The sequence below is a fragment of the Pleurodeles waltl genome, chromosome 1_2, assembly GCF_031143425.1.
Source record: "Pleurodeles waltl isolate 20211129_DDA chromosome 1_2, aPleWal1.hap1.20221129, whole genome shotgun sequence".
NCBI lineage: Eukaryota > Metazoa > Chordata > Amphibia > Caudata > Salamandridae > Pleurodeles > Pleurodeles waltl.
Genome location: NC_090437.1, coordinates 64,163,282 through 64,178,842, shown reverse-complemented (window position 1 = coordinate 64,178,842; position 15,561 = coordinate 64,163,282). Strand labels below are relative to the sequence as shown.

General features: G+C 46.6%; 1 protein-coding gene across 2 annotated transcripts in view; it reads right to left on the bottom strand.

Moving 5' to 3' along the window:
• Window positions 1-15,561, bottom strand: part of ABRAXAS1 (abraxas 1, BRCA1 A complex subunit) — a 122,464-nt gene that overhangs the window by 55,721 nt on the left and 51,182 nt on the right. For both annotated transcript variants that reach the window (XM_069236349.1, XM_069236356.1), the window contains exon 4: window positions 317-383. In XM_069236349.1, coding sequence (XP_069092450.1) covers window positions 317-383 — 67 coding nt within the window. The remainder of the gene's footprint in view (window positions 1-316; window positions 384-15,561) is intronic.

Genomic DNA, 15,561 nt, shown 5'->3' with positions numbered 1-15,561 from the left:
CCTAAATGGAGTTTAAAGTACTAGTGTGTTGTGATTATTTGAAGGTCTTTTACATGTTTTGACATAAGACTGCAGATGATAAATATTAAAAAATGTCCATACTCAAGTGTAAAAGAAAGAAAATGAAAATCAAGTCTCTAAGAGCGCTGCCCTGAAAAAAGCTTTCAAGTGTGAGTATTCTGCAAAAGGAATTGGGAAAAAAATAAATAATTAACTAAGAAAATAAGTTGAGACGTAAAGACATATGCAAGAAAACTAAGTGTACTCTGACAAGCAGAGCTACTCTTGGTAACGTAAAGAAGCATCCAAACTTGACCTTTCTGTGACCAGACAGTATTTTCTTCAGTGCCTTCTCATCAATGTCTCCAGCCGAATTGTAAAAACTGCAAAACAAAATACCGGCTTATTAGAAGTGAAGCACAAAAATGAGTATTGCCAAAGTCATCACCAAATCTAAATAAAAAAAGAAGTCAGCGTGTGTCTGTGAAGTAATAGTACCGTACAAACATGAAGACAACGAATACTGGTAATGACAGTCGTCATGGCTTATAATTGAAGGTTCGTCTTCAGCCACTAACTCATGTCAGTAATTAACCTGTCATATATTAACTTTGTTGATTATTCTTGTGCCCACACACTGACTCACTCTTGCTTTCACCCAACCACAATAAAACACACACAAACATGTAAAATAAATTAAAAACCTAAAGGCAGAACAAAAAAAACGACACATGATCTGGGTAAACGTGGTTAGGAAATGCTTGCAATAAAAATAACTGCAAAATGAAACATACCTGCATTGGGGCATCTTGCAATGGTATAGTGCACAGTGTATCATTGCCTTAAATATCTAACATGGCTGGAAAGTTTAGAAGGATCGAGTCAGCCATTTTGGAATGGTAATACAATGGTATACAATACAATGTCTTGTAAACATTGCACTGGGTGAGTATCTTGGGAGTACTACTGTGCATACTGGATCCAGTATGCACAGTGGATTGTAGCAATCCAAGTTGGCCTTAATGTTACTGCTAGCATGGAGGCTATCTTGGAACAATAATACAATATAATACTCATCACCATTCCAAGATAGACACCTGTTTCAGTCCTGCAGAAGAGATTTAAGACAAGCAAGCTGCCTAGGGGACCCGTTGGACACTTAAAAAAATGGAATTAAAAGTAGAAGGAAAGAAATTAAATGTGACATAAAAACAGAAAACAGTAAATTGAAGGGCTCTCCCATCAGCTTTGGCAATCAGGCCTATCAGACAAATGTGCACATGTGATTAGGTGAAAATACTGTTACTCAATGTGTAATAGGTTCAATCCCTGAAGTGGGCTGACCTAGTGCCTCACACAATATATGTATTCATAGGTGAAAGCAAAATGTGAATGACACAACTTTTTCTCATAAGAGCCTGCAAGACAGTTGAATCGGTCAGGCCAAAATTTAAAACGACTTTAGTATACGCACAGAGCTAGATATTCTGAATGAAATAATAAATATGTACACATTTGCAGATGGAAAAATATGTAACACCTTCAAAGATGGTGCAAATCCTCTAACCCAAGGGTATGTCAGAGGGAGAAACCAACACCAAACCCGTCTACTATGGTAATTTGTGAAATCCCCTATAACAAAATATCTATCAAGAGGCTTTACCACGGTGTAGTGACAAGTCATACTTCTATGCTTTCTTGGTTTAAATTATGCTATCTGCAATAAATAAAGTGCTACTTCATTTATTATAACTTTTTAAATAAGCAGATCAGACCTATGGCATCCAAGATAATTTTTCTAATTCAACCGGTGACCTTTGTTGCCTTTATCATTGACTTATCATCATAACCAACTCAAGCCTACTTTATTGGGCATAGAGCACACTGTCATGATATTACAAATATGCACAAAATTACAGCTGGAAAAAAATGTACAGCCACTGTTAATAAAACCTAATGCGGATTCTCATAGGGTGAACTGTCTACCCCCTGGGTATGTCCAAGTGAGTAACCAACACCAAAACCCTTTCCTACTATGGCAGTCTGTAAGTGTCCTTGCAACAAAATACTGGCCCCTAGGCTTTAACAAAGTATAATAATAATAATCCACTCTTAATGGCCTATTGGTTTTAACCTATGCTTTTCACAAAAATAGGTCAGGCTTACTGCCTCTGCTTTCACTCTTCATAAAAAATAGATCAGACTTAAGGCATCTGACATATCCTTTGCCTTGAAGCTTTCAGGTCTATAGCCTTGATCACTGACTTGTTATCATTATCAGCTCAGGTCTATTGTACTGAGCTAAGGTTTCTAAAAGTCAAAAAGTGCAATACAGCCACTCTTTTTCAATGAACGCACACACCTTCTTACCAATCAAAAGCTTGTACAGAGGTACAACAACATGTGGGCGGAACCTAAGCTCCTCTAATGGACTGCTTATTACAGTTCTTTTTTGGTGATCACTTAAGGAATTGTAAAAGCTGTGCTGTCAAGCCAGGCCTAAGAAAGACTGCAATAACTAATTATTGCTGAAGAAAAGAAATTGGTAAAGGAGAAAGCATGTCAACAGAATGTAAAAAGATAGAACATTAAAAGCAATAAGACCCTAAGGAAGAGAAGATATGGGATTTTCCCTTGACAGGGAGGTCACAGGTTAAAAGGGATGTACCGTTGTATAAAGAACCCTAGTCAAAGAGAGAAACAGCCTTCATACCTAAGTAAATTAAGAATAATAAAATAAGGAATAGGCAAAATATATGGATGTCTTTAAAAGAATTTATGTGAAAGCAAGATGTACAGGATAAATAAAATACTGATGAAAATGGACCTGTGTGGAGTTATCTTGCTGTGTTCATCCCTGTCCTCCCATGCAACTGTCCCAAGCCGCCAGCTCCAGTACAGTATTCCCAGTGCTTCCAGCAGTCCGGTGTTCTTCACTCTATTTGAGCTCTAGATGAAAGAGAGCAATGTCTCTGGGTCTTATTCATGCTCCGGAGAGGGCTGGCAGTTCAGTACTAGGGACAATGCTGTAACTCTTTCCTTAGCAGATGGGCCTCAGGGCTGAATCTGTGCTAGATATGCAACTAGTGTCTTTGGCATCAGTCTGTAGAGAACTAAGCATCTTATGTTTGAAAAAGGCTTGGGACACTGCTCAAAAATAGAGTTGGCTCACAAAGAGATTCTCTCCTTTTAGGAACAAGGTGAAGAGAGGCAATGTGGGTCAAGTTAGGTTTTTTAGTTCCAGTGATTGTTGGTGAAGATTGCAGGATAAAAGGGCCTAAACAATGAGGCAGGATTTATTTGCACTACTGCCTGGTAGGAACAGACTGTGGGATCAGAAACTGCAAATAGACTCTCTGATGCATTACTATTGAAAATCAAATCACTGAAGCAGTTTTAAAGACATTCTAACAACCTCTAAGATGTAGAAATGTCATAAGGGCCTGAAAAACAATCTCAGTTGAAGGCATATCCCCATAGTCTAAACCAGACTATCAACAACAACAGCCATTCACAAACGCCACCATTTGCAAATGTTCCTTCATTGTAGACCCCTACACATTTTTTAGGCAGATAAAGTGGAAGAAAGGTAATCAAAAAAGACTAAGGAGTACAGTGGGAGGAACCACGTCATTAACAAGTGGATAATCCACCACAAACAGGGACGAGAAAGTGGCTAAAGCTATGATTACACCCTCTCTGGCATAAAGCTTAAATTCCTAAACAAAGGCTTAGAGTTTATCCCTAAACCAAGACAGAACATCTTTGAAGGAAATGGAAGAATTTTTCCAGGAAATTAGTCTGAAGGTTTTCTTTAACAACAAACTAAATCAAAGAAAAAGAGACTAACACAGGGTTGAAGAAGAAATCTCACTTTAATGCTCCCAAGAACACTATGCTGCATAAAGTACTGGCATTTGAGCAATCAGAGGCTCACAAAATTGATCAGTTGTGGAACAAAAATGTATAGGCCTATCACAACATTAGGAGAGCAGAACAGCAGGCACTGTCAGAATTATCAAACTTACAAACAATTGTGATAAAGTCCCCTGACAAATGAGAAGTGATTGCAGTGATGCCCTAATTCATTCACAGGTAGGAATAGCTACACGTTTTAGGAGACAGAAGAAATTACAAGGAACTAGAAAGAGACTCAACACAGGATATTATGGAGGGCATTTAGTTGATGATGAACCAGTCTGAGGAAAACAATTGAATCAACAAACAAGAGGGTTAATTCCTCTATGAAACAAAACCAAAAGTGCCATATTTCTGCATCCTGCCAAAAGTGCACGGAGGGACTCCTCCCTCCCCAGGGGACCAATTGTCATTAGGACTATTTCAGTACTTGAATCTGTGTCAAAATTCACTGACCATTTTCTAAGGCCATTAGTGACCACCATACCATGCCTTCAAACATACAGGACACCAAGGATATCCTCAGCATCACAGAAGAGATATCTTACAAATCTCCTACCCAACTTCTAATGACTATGGATATTGAAGCACTTTACACATGAATTCTGGATTGTATACACCACCAAGAATAACTTCAGGTTTGAGATTGATTATTATTTAGAGGTCCATGGCACTTCAATGGGCGGCAACTTTGCCACAGGTGTAGCTTGCTTATAGGGTCACAACTTGCAAGGAACACATATTTTGACACTATCAAACTCTTTCGTGGAGAATATCGCCTTGTGGAAATACTACATTGATGATATATTTATAATCTGGACTGAGGGTGAGGAACAAGCTCATGCATTTAGAGTGGGTCAATGGCAGCAAAGAATATCTACGGTTCACCATGAACGTGAGTAAAAAGGAGATTTCATTTATGGATCTTAAATTCAAAAGTGCTGAGAACACCTTGAAGTGCAATTCATTTTTGTAAACCTACAGACCATAACAATCTCCTGAATTATGGTATTTTCCATCCTAAATCTCTGAGAGATAACCTTCCTGTAGGGCAATTCTTGAGAATAAGAAGGAACAGCATCGATTAATGCAACTTTAAGTACCATGCAAGGTTACTAACAAAGAAACTTGGGGAAAAGGAATAACCTGCAAAAAAACTAACAGAACAAAGAGCTTCAAACAGCCAAAATGACCAATTGCCTTAAACAGTTAACAAAATCAGAGAAAGACTGCTTAAATTGTGTACCCACTTATGGGATCTATTCTAATCTTGTAAAGAATATTGTCAACAAACACTGGAGATTACTTTCCTCAGGCTCTTTTAAAATTTACCTCTAGACACTGCCCCTGGGGGAAACCCTTACCTGCAACATGGGGAAGAATTTTGTGACTCAACATACTGAATCGGACACTTATTGGAGGAGAAAAGTAGCCAAGCTTTCTACTGCGACACAGAACTAAAATAGCGCTCAGCGGAGTGATGATCAGCTGCAGTGGCCATTTGTGATCAGCCTAAAACTGTTAGCGAGTACTGGTCTGTGGTGATCGTAGAAGCCGAGCAGCGCATTGTTTGTGGCCTTCCCCGCCACCCCCCACCTGAAAGGAAATACCTTTAAGTGGGGACCCAGGTCCTCCAGAGACTGCTGCACTGAATTGGCAAGAGCAAGATCCGGCACCCGGTTAAGATTGCGTGGCAGCACCATGGACTACCAGAACATGTAGTAGAAGCGGGGAGATTTTGAGGTAGGTGCACTGTCGGTGACATTTAGGCTCAGAACAGAACAATAGCCTGGCCAATACCAATACGGAGCTCGCCCGGAGCACGGGACTAACTTAAAAATGAATGGCGGTGAGGAGGAAACAGGCTAACATGGCAGTGAACCCTGCAAAATATTTCCTCATTTCCTCCCCTTCCCTCCTCTCCCTAGAGACCGTCACATAATGTCCGCTGAATTCATTCGCCAGCGGGGAGCATGGGGGAAAAGGGCTGCATGTGTGCATCTGTGTCGCTGTGCCACGGAACCCAGGGCAAGCAGGGCGAACTGCATGAGTGTTAGGAGCAGCGCAAGCCGCTGATCTATGGGTTGCAGCCTACAAAGCACAGATACAACACGCCGGGCCCTGGAAGATTATAATGGTGGTACTAGTGATACCATTGTCAGGAAGAGGAGGCAAAAACAAATGCAAACAGTGTTGGGCCCTGTCAGAGAGCCAAAAAACCCTGTGCTCTCATACACGCCTGGGATAATACACTTTGAAGCCATTTTGCTACAAGCTGCCCACATCAAAGCTATTTTTGTTCCCCTTCAGGGACCCTTGAGACTCAAAGACCAGGCGCAGGGCCCGAGTGGAGAGCATGAGACTTGGAGACCACTACCTACTCACATCCAGAAGAGTATTTTGAGCTCAGATGCAACAAAGATGATTTTACAGTGCTAAAAATCAGAAGGTGGAGTGACTACATAACCCAGCGGACAAACTTGGGGTAGGGGAAGACAGAACATCCCATGCCCGGCACATAGGTTGGCACATGAACTTAAGAGCTGGAGTAGAGAACCAGCCTGAAGGATGGTACACCCATGTAATACAAAGGAGGATCCCTCAGACATAGGGAATGGCCACTTAAGAACAGAGAGGTATAGGACAGGCGATGACAGTGCATCCTTGGCCACACATACAGCGACCAGATTACTACAATAGCAATACAGGACACCAAAAAGCAGACCTGGTAAAGAAGTCGGAGGGGCAAATGAGTACTACACTGCCGCAGGTGAAGAATCTCAATAAGGTATATGCCATAATGGAAGAGGAGAAACTATTGATCGACAGACTAGAGGGCAGGAAGGGTAAATCCCGTTGTCATAAGGTTAGAAGTATTGGAGTATAGGACAAATTAGAGGGACCGAATATCTAACTTTTTGTTGAGAAATGGCTGGAAAGGACTGTCCTACAGGGTAAACTGTCCAGTTCTTTTCTGTGGAACAGGTGCATAGAACTCTGTTGTTAGACCTGTTAGTTCTTGGCATGGTTTCCCCTGTCTTTTTTGCTTTTGATCGCAAGTTTTTGATCCTCTACTGAGTTTTGTTTTTGCTGGCTTTAGGACTCTGGGCACTATACCACTGCTAACCAGTGCTCAAGTGCAAGTGCAGCCTGTGGAAATTGTATTGGTGATTCTTTTCTCCATGACTGGCATATATGAATTATTAGTAAGTCCCTAGTACAGTGCACCAGGTGTGCCCGGGCCTGTAAACCAAATGCTACTAGTGGGCCTGCAGCACTGATTGTGCCACCCACATGAGTAGCCCTGCAAACAAGTATCAGGCCTGCCATCACATGTTTGTGTGTACAGTTTTAAACTGCCATTTCGACCTGGCAAGTGCACTCACTTGCCAGGCCCAAACCTTCCCTTTTAGTAAGTGACCCCTAAAGTAAGCCCAAGGCAGCCCCATGGGCAGTGTGCAGTATATTTAAAAAGTAGGTCATGTGCTGGTGTGTTTTATATGTCCCGATAGTGAAATACTGCTAATCTCTGTTTTCACTATTGCAAGGTCTATCTCTCTCATTGGGAAACATGAGGATTGCTTTGAAATATCTTTTAAGGTTAATTTCCCATTGGGAGCAGTCCGAGAATTTGGGGTCTCTGAACTCACAATTAAAAATAAATACATTTTTGTTGGTTTTTGAACTGTGAGTTTGAAAATGCCACTTTCAAAAAGTGGGAATTTTCTTGCTTGACCATTCTGTGCCTCCGCCTGTCTGCTGAATACATGTCTGGGTCAGGATGACAGTTGGGCTGTTTATGCATTTACTTTAGACAGTCACATAAAGGGAACTGAGGTGTGTCCTGCATAGCCTAATGGCCCATCACCAGCCTGATATGTCTTCCTGAGCTACAGTGGTGGGATGAGCTGACACTTGCACCTGAACAGGGCTATGCCTGTCCTCGCACAAAGCAGCCTCCAAACCCCTGCAGTGTGTCTGGGGCCAGGGCAGGGAAAGGCACTACAAAGACTTCTCTATGAAGTTTTCCTACTTCAAAGACAGAAATGGGTACAAGTACTGAACCTCTGACACCACATAGTTAGTGTCCTCTGTACTGAGGAAATTCAGCCAGGAAAAGCTGGATGTTGTAGGAGGGACTGCCACTTTGCCTGTTGCTTTGCTGTGTTGCCCAAATGTATGCCGGTTGTTCAACCAAGCTGAATCTCAGGCAATTACATAATAATTTGGCAGCGGTTCAAAACTCGCCAACTGGCAGGGCAATTACATTCTTGGATACAAATAAAGCTTTTAATTCGATGGAACGGACCTACCTCTTCAAGGTAATGGCCAAGATGAGTTTTGGGCCTAAATACATCCAAGCAGGTCAAACTGCTCTATGAACGACCTACAGCCAGAGTGCAAGTTAACAGGCACACCTCATGGGAGCTCAGGGTGTGGAGAGGCATGCGATAAGTTGCTTGCCCTCGCAATAGAGGTTTTGGAGGCATGGGTGCATGTGGATGCACACATGTGGGGCTGGCCGGAGTTGGAGTGCAGACTAATAGATTTCATTATATGCTGATGATATTTTGCCATATTTGTCTAATGTGGCCCAATCTTTGGGTGGGCTGCCAGACATCTTCCGTATATTTAGAGAACACTCCGATTTTATCATACAATGGGTGAAATCACTACTGTTCCCAATGGGGGAACGCACCTAGGAAGGGACACTCATGCTGCTACTATGGGTAGAGGAGTCAAAGTTTAAATATTTGAGGATCTGGATAGCTAAAGATCCTTACTAGTACTATGGAGCAAACCTGGGAACCCTGCTTAAATGTTTGGAGCAAGATGTGAAACATTTGCAATCACTGCCCATCTCCCTGTTAAGGAAAGCAGTGATGTTTAAAATGTTATCACTCCTGAGGTGCCTATATATTCTCCAGAACAGCCCCTATAAAAAAATCAAAAGCCTTTTTCACAAAGGTGGACTCCGTACTCCGTGGAATACGAAAAGGATACTGCACTGCTGAATGTGCGGAGGTCCTTTTAGGCAGCACAAGGAATGGGACAGTCCAGCATTTAGACATAACAGAGTAGGAATGGGGGCAAAGAGCTATTTGCATGTACTATACAGGAGAAAACTCACACCTATAGTGAATCCGGCACGGGTGACAGTAGTATGGCTGTGGAAGAAACTAAGGCCCTCATTATGACATTGGCGGTAAATCCCACTTACCGCCACGCTGACTGTGGCCAACTTACCGCCGCCACGGCGGATATCCGTTCACCATATTATGACACACACACACACCAATCCGTCAATATTCAGCCACACACAAATCTGCAACACCAAAGGTCAGTGATAAACTGGCGGTTTCAAAACCCACACCGTTCCGCCAACAGAACTACACCCACCACATTATGACCCACGAATCACCACGGCGGACATTCAACAGCGGTAAACCATTGACGGTACGTACCGCTGCGCTCAAAATGGACAAACACGTACAAAACAACACCACATTGGACCATCCAAACAACACACACCTGAGACCCATACACACACCACATTCACAGCACTATAAAACACACACCCACATTACCCACAACCCTTTACCATGCCAATCCATTGCCAGTAGAGAGACATCAAAACCACAGACACAACTAGAGCCACACACTATACACCACTCACGCACTGCACATCACGCACCCCAACACATTACCCAACACACCCTCACCTACACACCTCACACAACACCGATGGCACCACAAAGACACCCCCATTTCACAGAGGAGGAGCTAAGGGTCAGGAGTGGAGGAAATCATCAGGGTAGAGCCACAGCTGTTGGAGCACAGGTGCAGCAGATATCTAAAGCTGGGAAGATGGAGCTATGGTGGAGAATGGTAGACAGGGTCAACGCTATGGGACAGCACTCAAGAACCAGGGATGACATCAGGAAGAGGTGGAACGACCTACATTCCATTGCAGCAAGACACCATCTCGCAGTACAGAGGACTGGCGCTGGACCCCCGCCTCCTCCCCCACAACTAACAGCATGGAAGGAGCAAGTCTTGGCTTGGCAATACTGGATACTGAGGGCCTGGCCGGAGTAGGAGGAGGACTGGACTCTGGTAAGTCAACTCTCTGCTTCTATCACCCCCCTACCTGCATGCCATCACATACCCCCACCCTCACCCTCACTCCCATCTCTCCACTACTTCCCACACACCCCACCTTCACATCTCATAAGCCCTGCATGCTCTACCAATGCAAGGACACCGCTCACAGCCCTGCATGGACACTCATCACTAAAGCATGCACACCACAGAGAACTAATAATCCCCACCATACACTAACATACACAAATGAAAGCTGCCACAGCAAATACAACGAAAGAGGGCAAGCCACGGAAGCACAATATGTCAGAAACCGAAACCATAACACATCATTTACATCCCCACAGGTATCCCAGCCAATGACAGCGGAGAGGAGGTGCCAGCAATATCCAGTCCCCCAAATGAAGAGGCCCACAGTGATGGTCTTCAGGATCTGGATGACCAACCTGGCCCACCAGGGACCACTGGACAGCTGGTTACCCAGGCCCAGTAACACACCACCACAGAGCCTTCCCCATCAGGAAACACCACCACAGCACCCACCCAGCAAACCCACACCTCTGTCCCCAGGACACGTCAATCAGCAGTGTGTCCACCTCTACAGGGACCCCAGGCCACACCTCATACCCAAGACAATCAGGAACCTGGGGTCAGCGACAGTGGGCACACAGTTCAGGGGACAGAGGCACAGGCCAACAGGGAAACTGGGAGGAGTGCTCTGCGCCAGGGGGAGGACAGACCCAGGGAACCGACTCTCCAGGAGGCACTTGCAGAGATCCTGGGAATCAACATTCCCAGAACACGATGGGTCAGATCCTGGACACTGTACAGGAGAACAGGCGGCTGCAAGAGGGACAGTACCAGGGGATCAGGGAGGACTTGCAGGCCATCAACAACACCCTGATCCCCATAGCAGGGGTGCTGGCAGACATGGCCAACATTATGAGGGAGGCAGTCACACAACAGCGGGACCCTGCCACTAGCCAGTCATCTGAACAGCCTTCAACCTCTGCTAGTGCTAGTGGCCAGGAGGCCCCCCACAGGACTCACAGGCCACCAGCACCCCTACCCCTACAGAAAGAGAACCACCCTGCAAACTTTCCCTGTGATCCAGACAGAAGCCAGAGACACTTGCCAAGACCCCACCAGGAAATTAGACTCACCTGATTGTCACCCTTAAGTCCCACTCAGTCACCCTGTCCACCTTGAACTGCCATTGCACCCCTTCCTATGTCCCCTTGGACAGTGCACCTGTGCTACAAACAGACTGGAATACCCTGGAATTTCCTCTGTCATCACCCCCATCCCCTTGCACTTGCTCCTCAATATTTTAGCACTTCAATAAAAACCCTTGGAAAAAAAAGAAGTTTGGAGTATGTCATGTTTTTCAATTATGTATTCATTGAAACAGGTACAAACATTGCAATTGAACTGTACAGAAAATTAGCACAGATTAATGACCTGTAGCTGGCTGCAGTGATCACACCAGGAGTGTATGCGAGGTCACCAACATCTGCAAAATGAATTGCCAGAGGGAACCGTAAGTGGCCCTAGAAGTGGGAAATATCAGCATGCCAGTGCCACAGAAATGCAAACAAATGTAACTGAAATGTGAAGTAACACTGTCCTACCTGTGTGTCATTGTAAGTATTGTCTGATCACTGATGTCATGTTGTCCTCGTCCTCCTCATCCTCACTGTCCACAGGGTCCACTGCTGGCACACGGGCATCTCCAGCTTCCTTCTCCTGCAGGAATGGGACATGGCGTCTGAGGGCCAGGTTATGCCTCATGCAGCATGCCACCACTATCTGGCAGACCTTCTTGGGTGAGTAGCACAGGGATCCACCTGTCAGATGGAGGCACCGGAACCTGGCCTTCAGGAGGCCAAAGGTTCTCTCATTGATCCTTCTGGTTCCTCCCATGTGCCTCATTCTAAAGTTCTACTGCCCTTGTCCTGGCATTCCTCACAGGCCATGATAGGTTTGGGTAACCAGAGTCAAATGCAATTATTGAGGGACAACATTTAGCCACACACTATCCCATATGGCCCACACCATACCCATACACCAACATATACTGAGTGGGGACCAGGGCTCGCCTATTAGCCACACCCTGTGCCTCTGTAGTTGGCCCATCACATTTGGGATACTGCTATTCCTCAGGACAAAGGCATTATGCACCGACCCAGGATACTTATCATTGACGTGGGAGATGTACTGGTCCACCAAGCACACCATCTGTACATTCATAGAGTGGAAACTCTTCCGATTTCTGAACACCTGTTAATTCTGGTGGGGGGAGGACAAATGCAATATGTGTTCCATTGATCGCCCCAATTATGTTGGGCATATGTCCCACTGCATAGAACTCAGCCTTCACTGTGGCCAAATCTTCTACCTAGGGGAAAACAATGTAGCTGCACTTGGGTTTAATCAGGGCAGACAATACTCGTCAGCACTATAGAGAACATTGGCTGTGACATTCCTGCTGCCAAACCCACTGTCACATGGAAATAACCAGTTGCTAGGAAATGGAGCACTGATAGAACTTGCACAAGAGGGGGGATCCCAGTGGGGTGACGGATAGCAGACATCAGGTCAGGCTCCAATTGGGCACACAGCTCTGTGATTGTGGCCCTGTCAAGTCTATAGGTGAGTATTATGTGCCTGTCCTCCAGTGTTGCCAAGTCCACCAGGGGTCTGTACACAGGGGTATGTCTCCATCTCTTATTCATCCGCAGCGGTAGGTATCTATGGGGCAAAAGAGTGAGGAGCCAGTCACAAACTGAACAATGGAGCTACAACAGAACTTTGCATGCTGTTAACTTGTAATGGTTCAGTGTGATTTGTGCAGTCTCTCCTAATTTCACCAGTGATGCAGCTACTTTTCTGGGCGTGCCCCCCCCTTGAAATGGCGTCCGCCTGTCCTGTGTGGAGGGACAGGTGGAAGTGAGGTAATTCCACTGACGTTGTGAGCCGCTGCAGGAGGCTATCGGAAACCGCTGTGCAACTCCTCATTGGTTAACATTGGGCCCTATGGGTTACAGTAGCCAATGGGGATCTACGCCGGTGGTGACGGTATGCACCGCCGCGGCCATGACTGCCATTTTCTATCGGATCCCTCACTTGCTACCTGATCTTCCACAGGAGAGGACCTACACGGCATGTGCTGCTGTGACCTGTGTCTGGAACCTACCATGGCCTGTGTGACTGGGGAAAGGGCCACAGCCTTCACTTCGGAGAAGTTGGAAAGACTGGTGGATGGGGTCCTACCCCAGTACAGACTGCTTTATGGGCCTCCAGACCAACAGGTGGGTACACTGCAGGCACGATGCATGTGGCAGTAATGCGTGGAGTCGTGTGTGTGAAGGCCTCGTGTAAGGGGGTGGGTGGATGTCCTCTGGGCAGCGTATAGGTTGTGTGCTGCGCCATGTGTGTGTAAATGGTGATGTGAAGGGGTATGGTGGGCCATAAGTGTAACAGGCAGGACTGTTTGCCTAATTCAATTTTCCTGTGTGTATTGCCTCTGCAGGTCAGCGCCCATCAAAAGAAGGGTACATGGTGTGCCATCGCCAAGGAAGTGTGGACCCTGGGGGTCTATGGCAGGCAGAGCACCCACTGTCGCAAACAGTGGGAGGACCCGAGACGCTGGGCACGGAAGACGACGGAGGCACAGCTGGGGATGATCTCCCAACGAGGAAGGGGTGCCCGTCGAACCCTGACCCCACTGATGAACCGCATACTGGCGGAGGCCTATCCTCAGCTGGATGGGCGCTTGAGGGAATCACAGCAGCCACAAGGGGGTGAGTACAGTGCCCATCATTACAACATATGCATGATAGGGTGGTATCCGGGTGGGGGATGTGTGTCAGTGGGTGCCCCTAGGCCAGGCCTGACATTACATCGTAGGTCCCCTGGTGACTATGGTTCTGAAGGGATAATCCTGCTACCTAGCTCGTAGGCATCCACTACAGTGAGGCTTGGGTCCCAGGTGTGCTGCATTTGGCGGTGTGTGCCCCTCCCCATGCCTTTGTGGCAAGCTATTTCTCTGCTAGTGCTATGGCATATTAAGTAGGCCTCTTCCCTGTGTTTGAGGGTGCTGTGTATGCCAACGGTGGTGTTGGTGCAGCCATTAACCCAGTGTATCCTTTGTCTCCCCACCCCCTTTTTGTTTTGTCATCCTGTCCTTATGTGCATTAGCATCAACTGGCGGAGGAGCACTGGCACCAGCGACGGAGGAAGCTGCATCCCACAGGACCCAGCAGGCAGAGTCCACCGATGCTCAGGGCACCAGTGGGACATAGGGTGAGGGGAGCACCCCGGCGGAGACTGGAAGGGACAGTTCTGACACAGATACCTCCTCCGATGGAAGCTCCCTGGTAGTGTCTGACACTTCTGTGACCACCCCAGCTACACATACAGCCGCCACCCCCATACCAGCACCACCATCCCATCAGCCCCTCAGCGAGATGCCCGTGCCCGCTCACCCAGGAGGGTGGGCATCTACTTCACCCTAGGTACCTCATGCCTTTCCCCAGTGAGCCCTGCTGCCCTGAGTGAGGGGGCTATTGACCTCCTGAGATCCATCTCTGTAGGGCAGTCAACCATTGTGAAGGCCATCCAGGGGCTGGCAGCCCAGATGCAACAGACTAATGCATTCCTGGAGGGCATTCACACTGGATCGGCGGCCCAATAGAGATCGATCCAGGCTCTGGCCTCCTCTCTGATGGCAGCCATTGTCCCTGTTTCTACCCTCCCCCTCCAACTTCCACTGCCCAGTTCCATTCTCCTCAACCCCAACTCATCCCGAGCACACAGGCAGACGAGCATGCACCAAAGACAACACACAAGAGTGGTACAGGCAAACACAAGCACCACACTTCATCCCACAGACACTCACACAAACACCATCCAGATGCAGACACACCAACATCCACTATTTCCACTGTCTCCCCCTTCCTCCTCCTCCTCCCTACCTGTTCCGTCTACACTCGCACCTGCATGCACTACATCAACATCCACTACCAGCATCATCACCACACCAAGCAGAACACACACCTCACTGGCACACACCCCACATAAGCCATGCACACGTCCCCTGTGTCCTCTCCCACTGTGTCTGTCCCCACTCCCTCCTAAGGTACACAAACGCAAGCACTCAGACACCCAACATTGTACAGCCCATGCACCTGCACCCAAAAGCAGCAGTAAGACACCTCCAACAACCACTCCCTCTTCCTCCACTCCCATTCCTTCTCCCTCTTCCCACCCCAATGTCCCTAAAAAACTGTTCCTATCCACCAATGACCTCTTCCCTCCCCTTCCCCCCATCCTGCACATATGGGCAGGTTTGGAAGAACCCAGCCAAGCACCTGAGCCACCCAGTCCACGGGCCCAGTCGTCACCACACACACTTGTGGTGGAAAAGGATCCAGGCCACATGACCTGAAGGTGAAGAAGCCTGCACCAGGCAGCCTCAAGGGAAAGGAGCCTGTCCCAGCTGCCAGGAAGCCCAAGGAGCCTGCACCAGCAGGCAAGAAG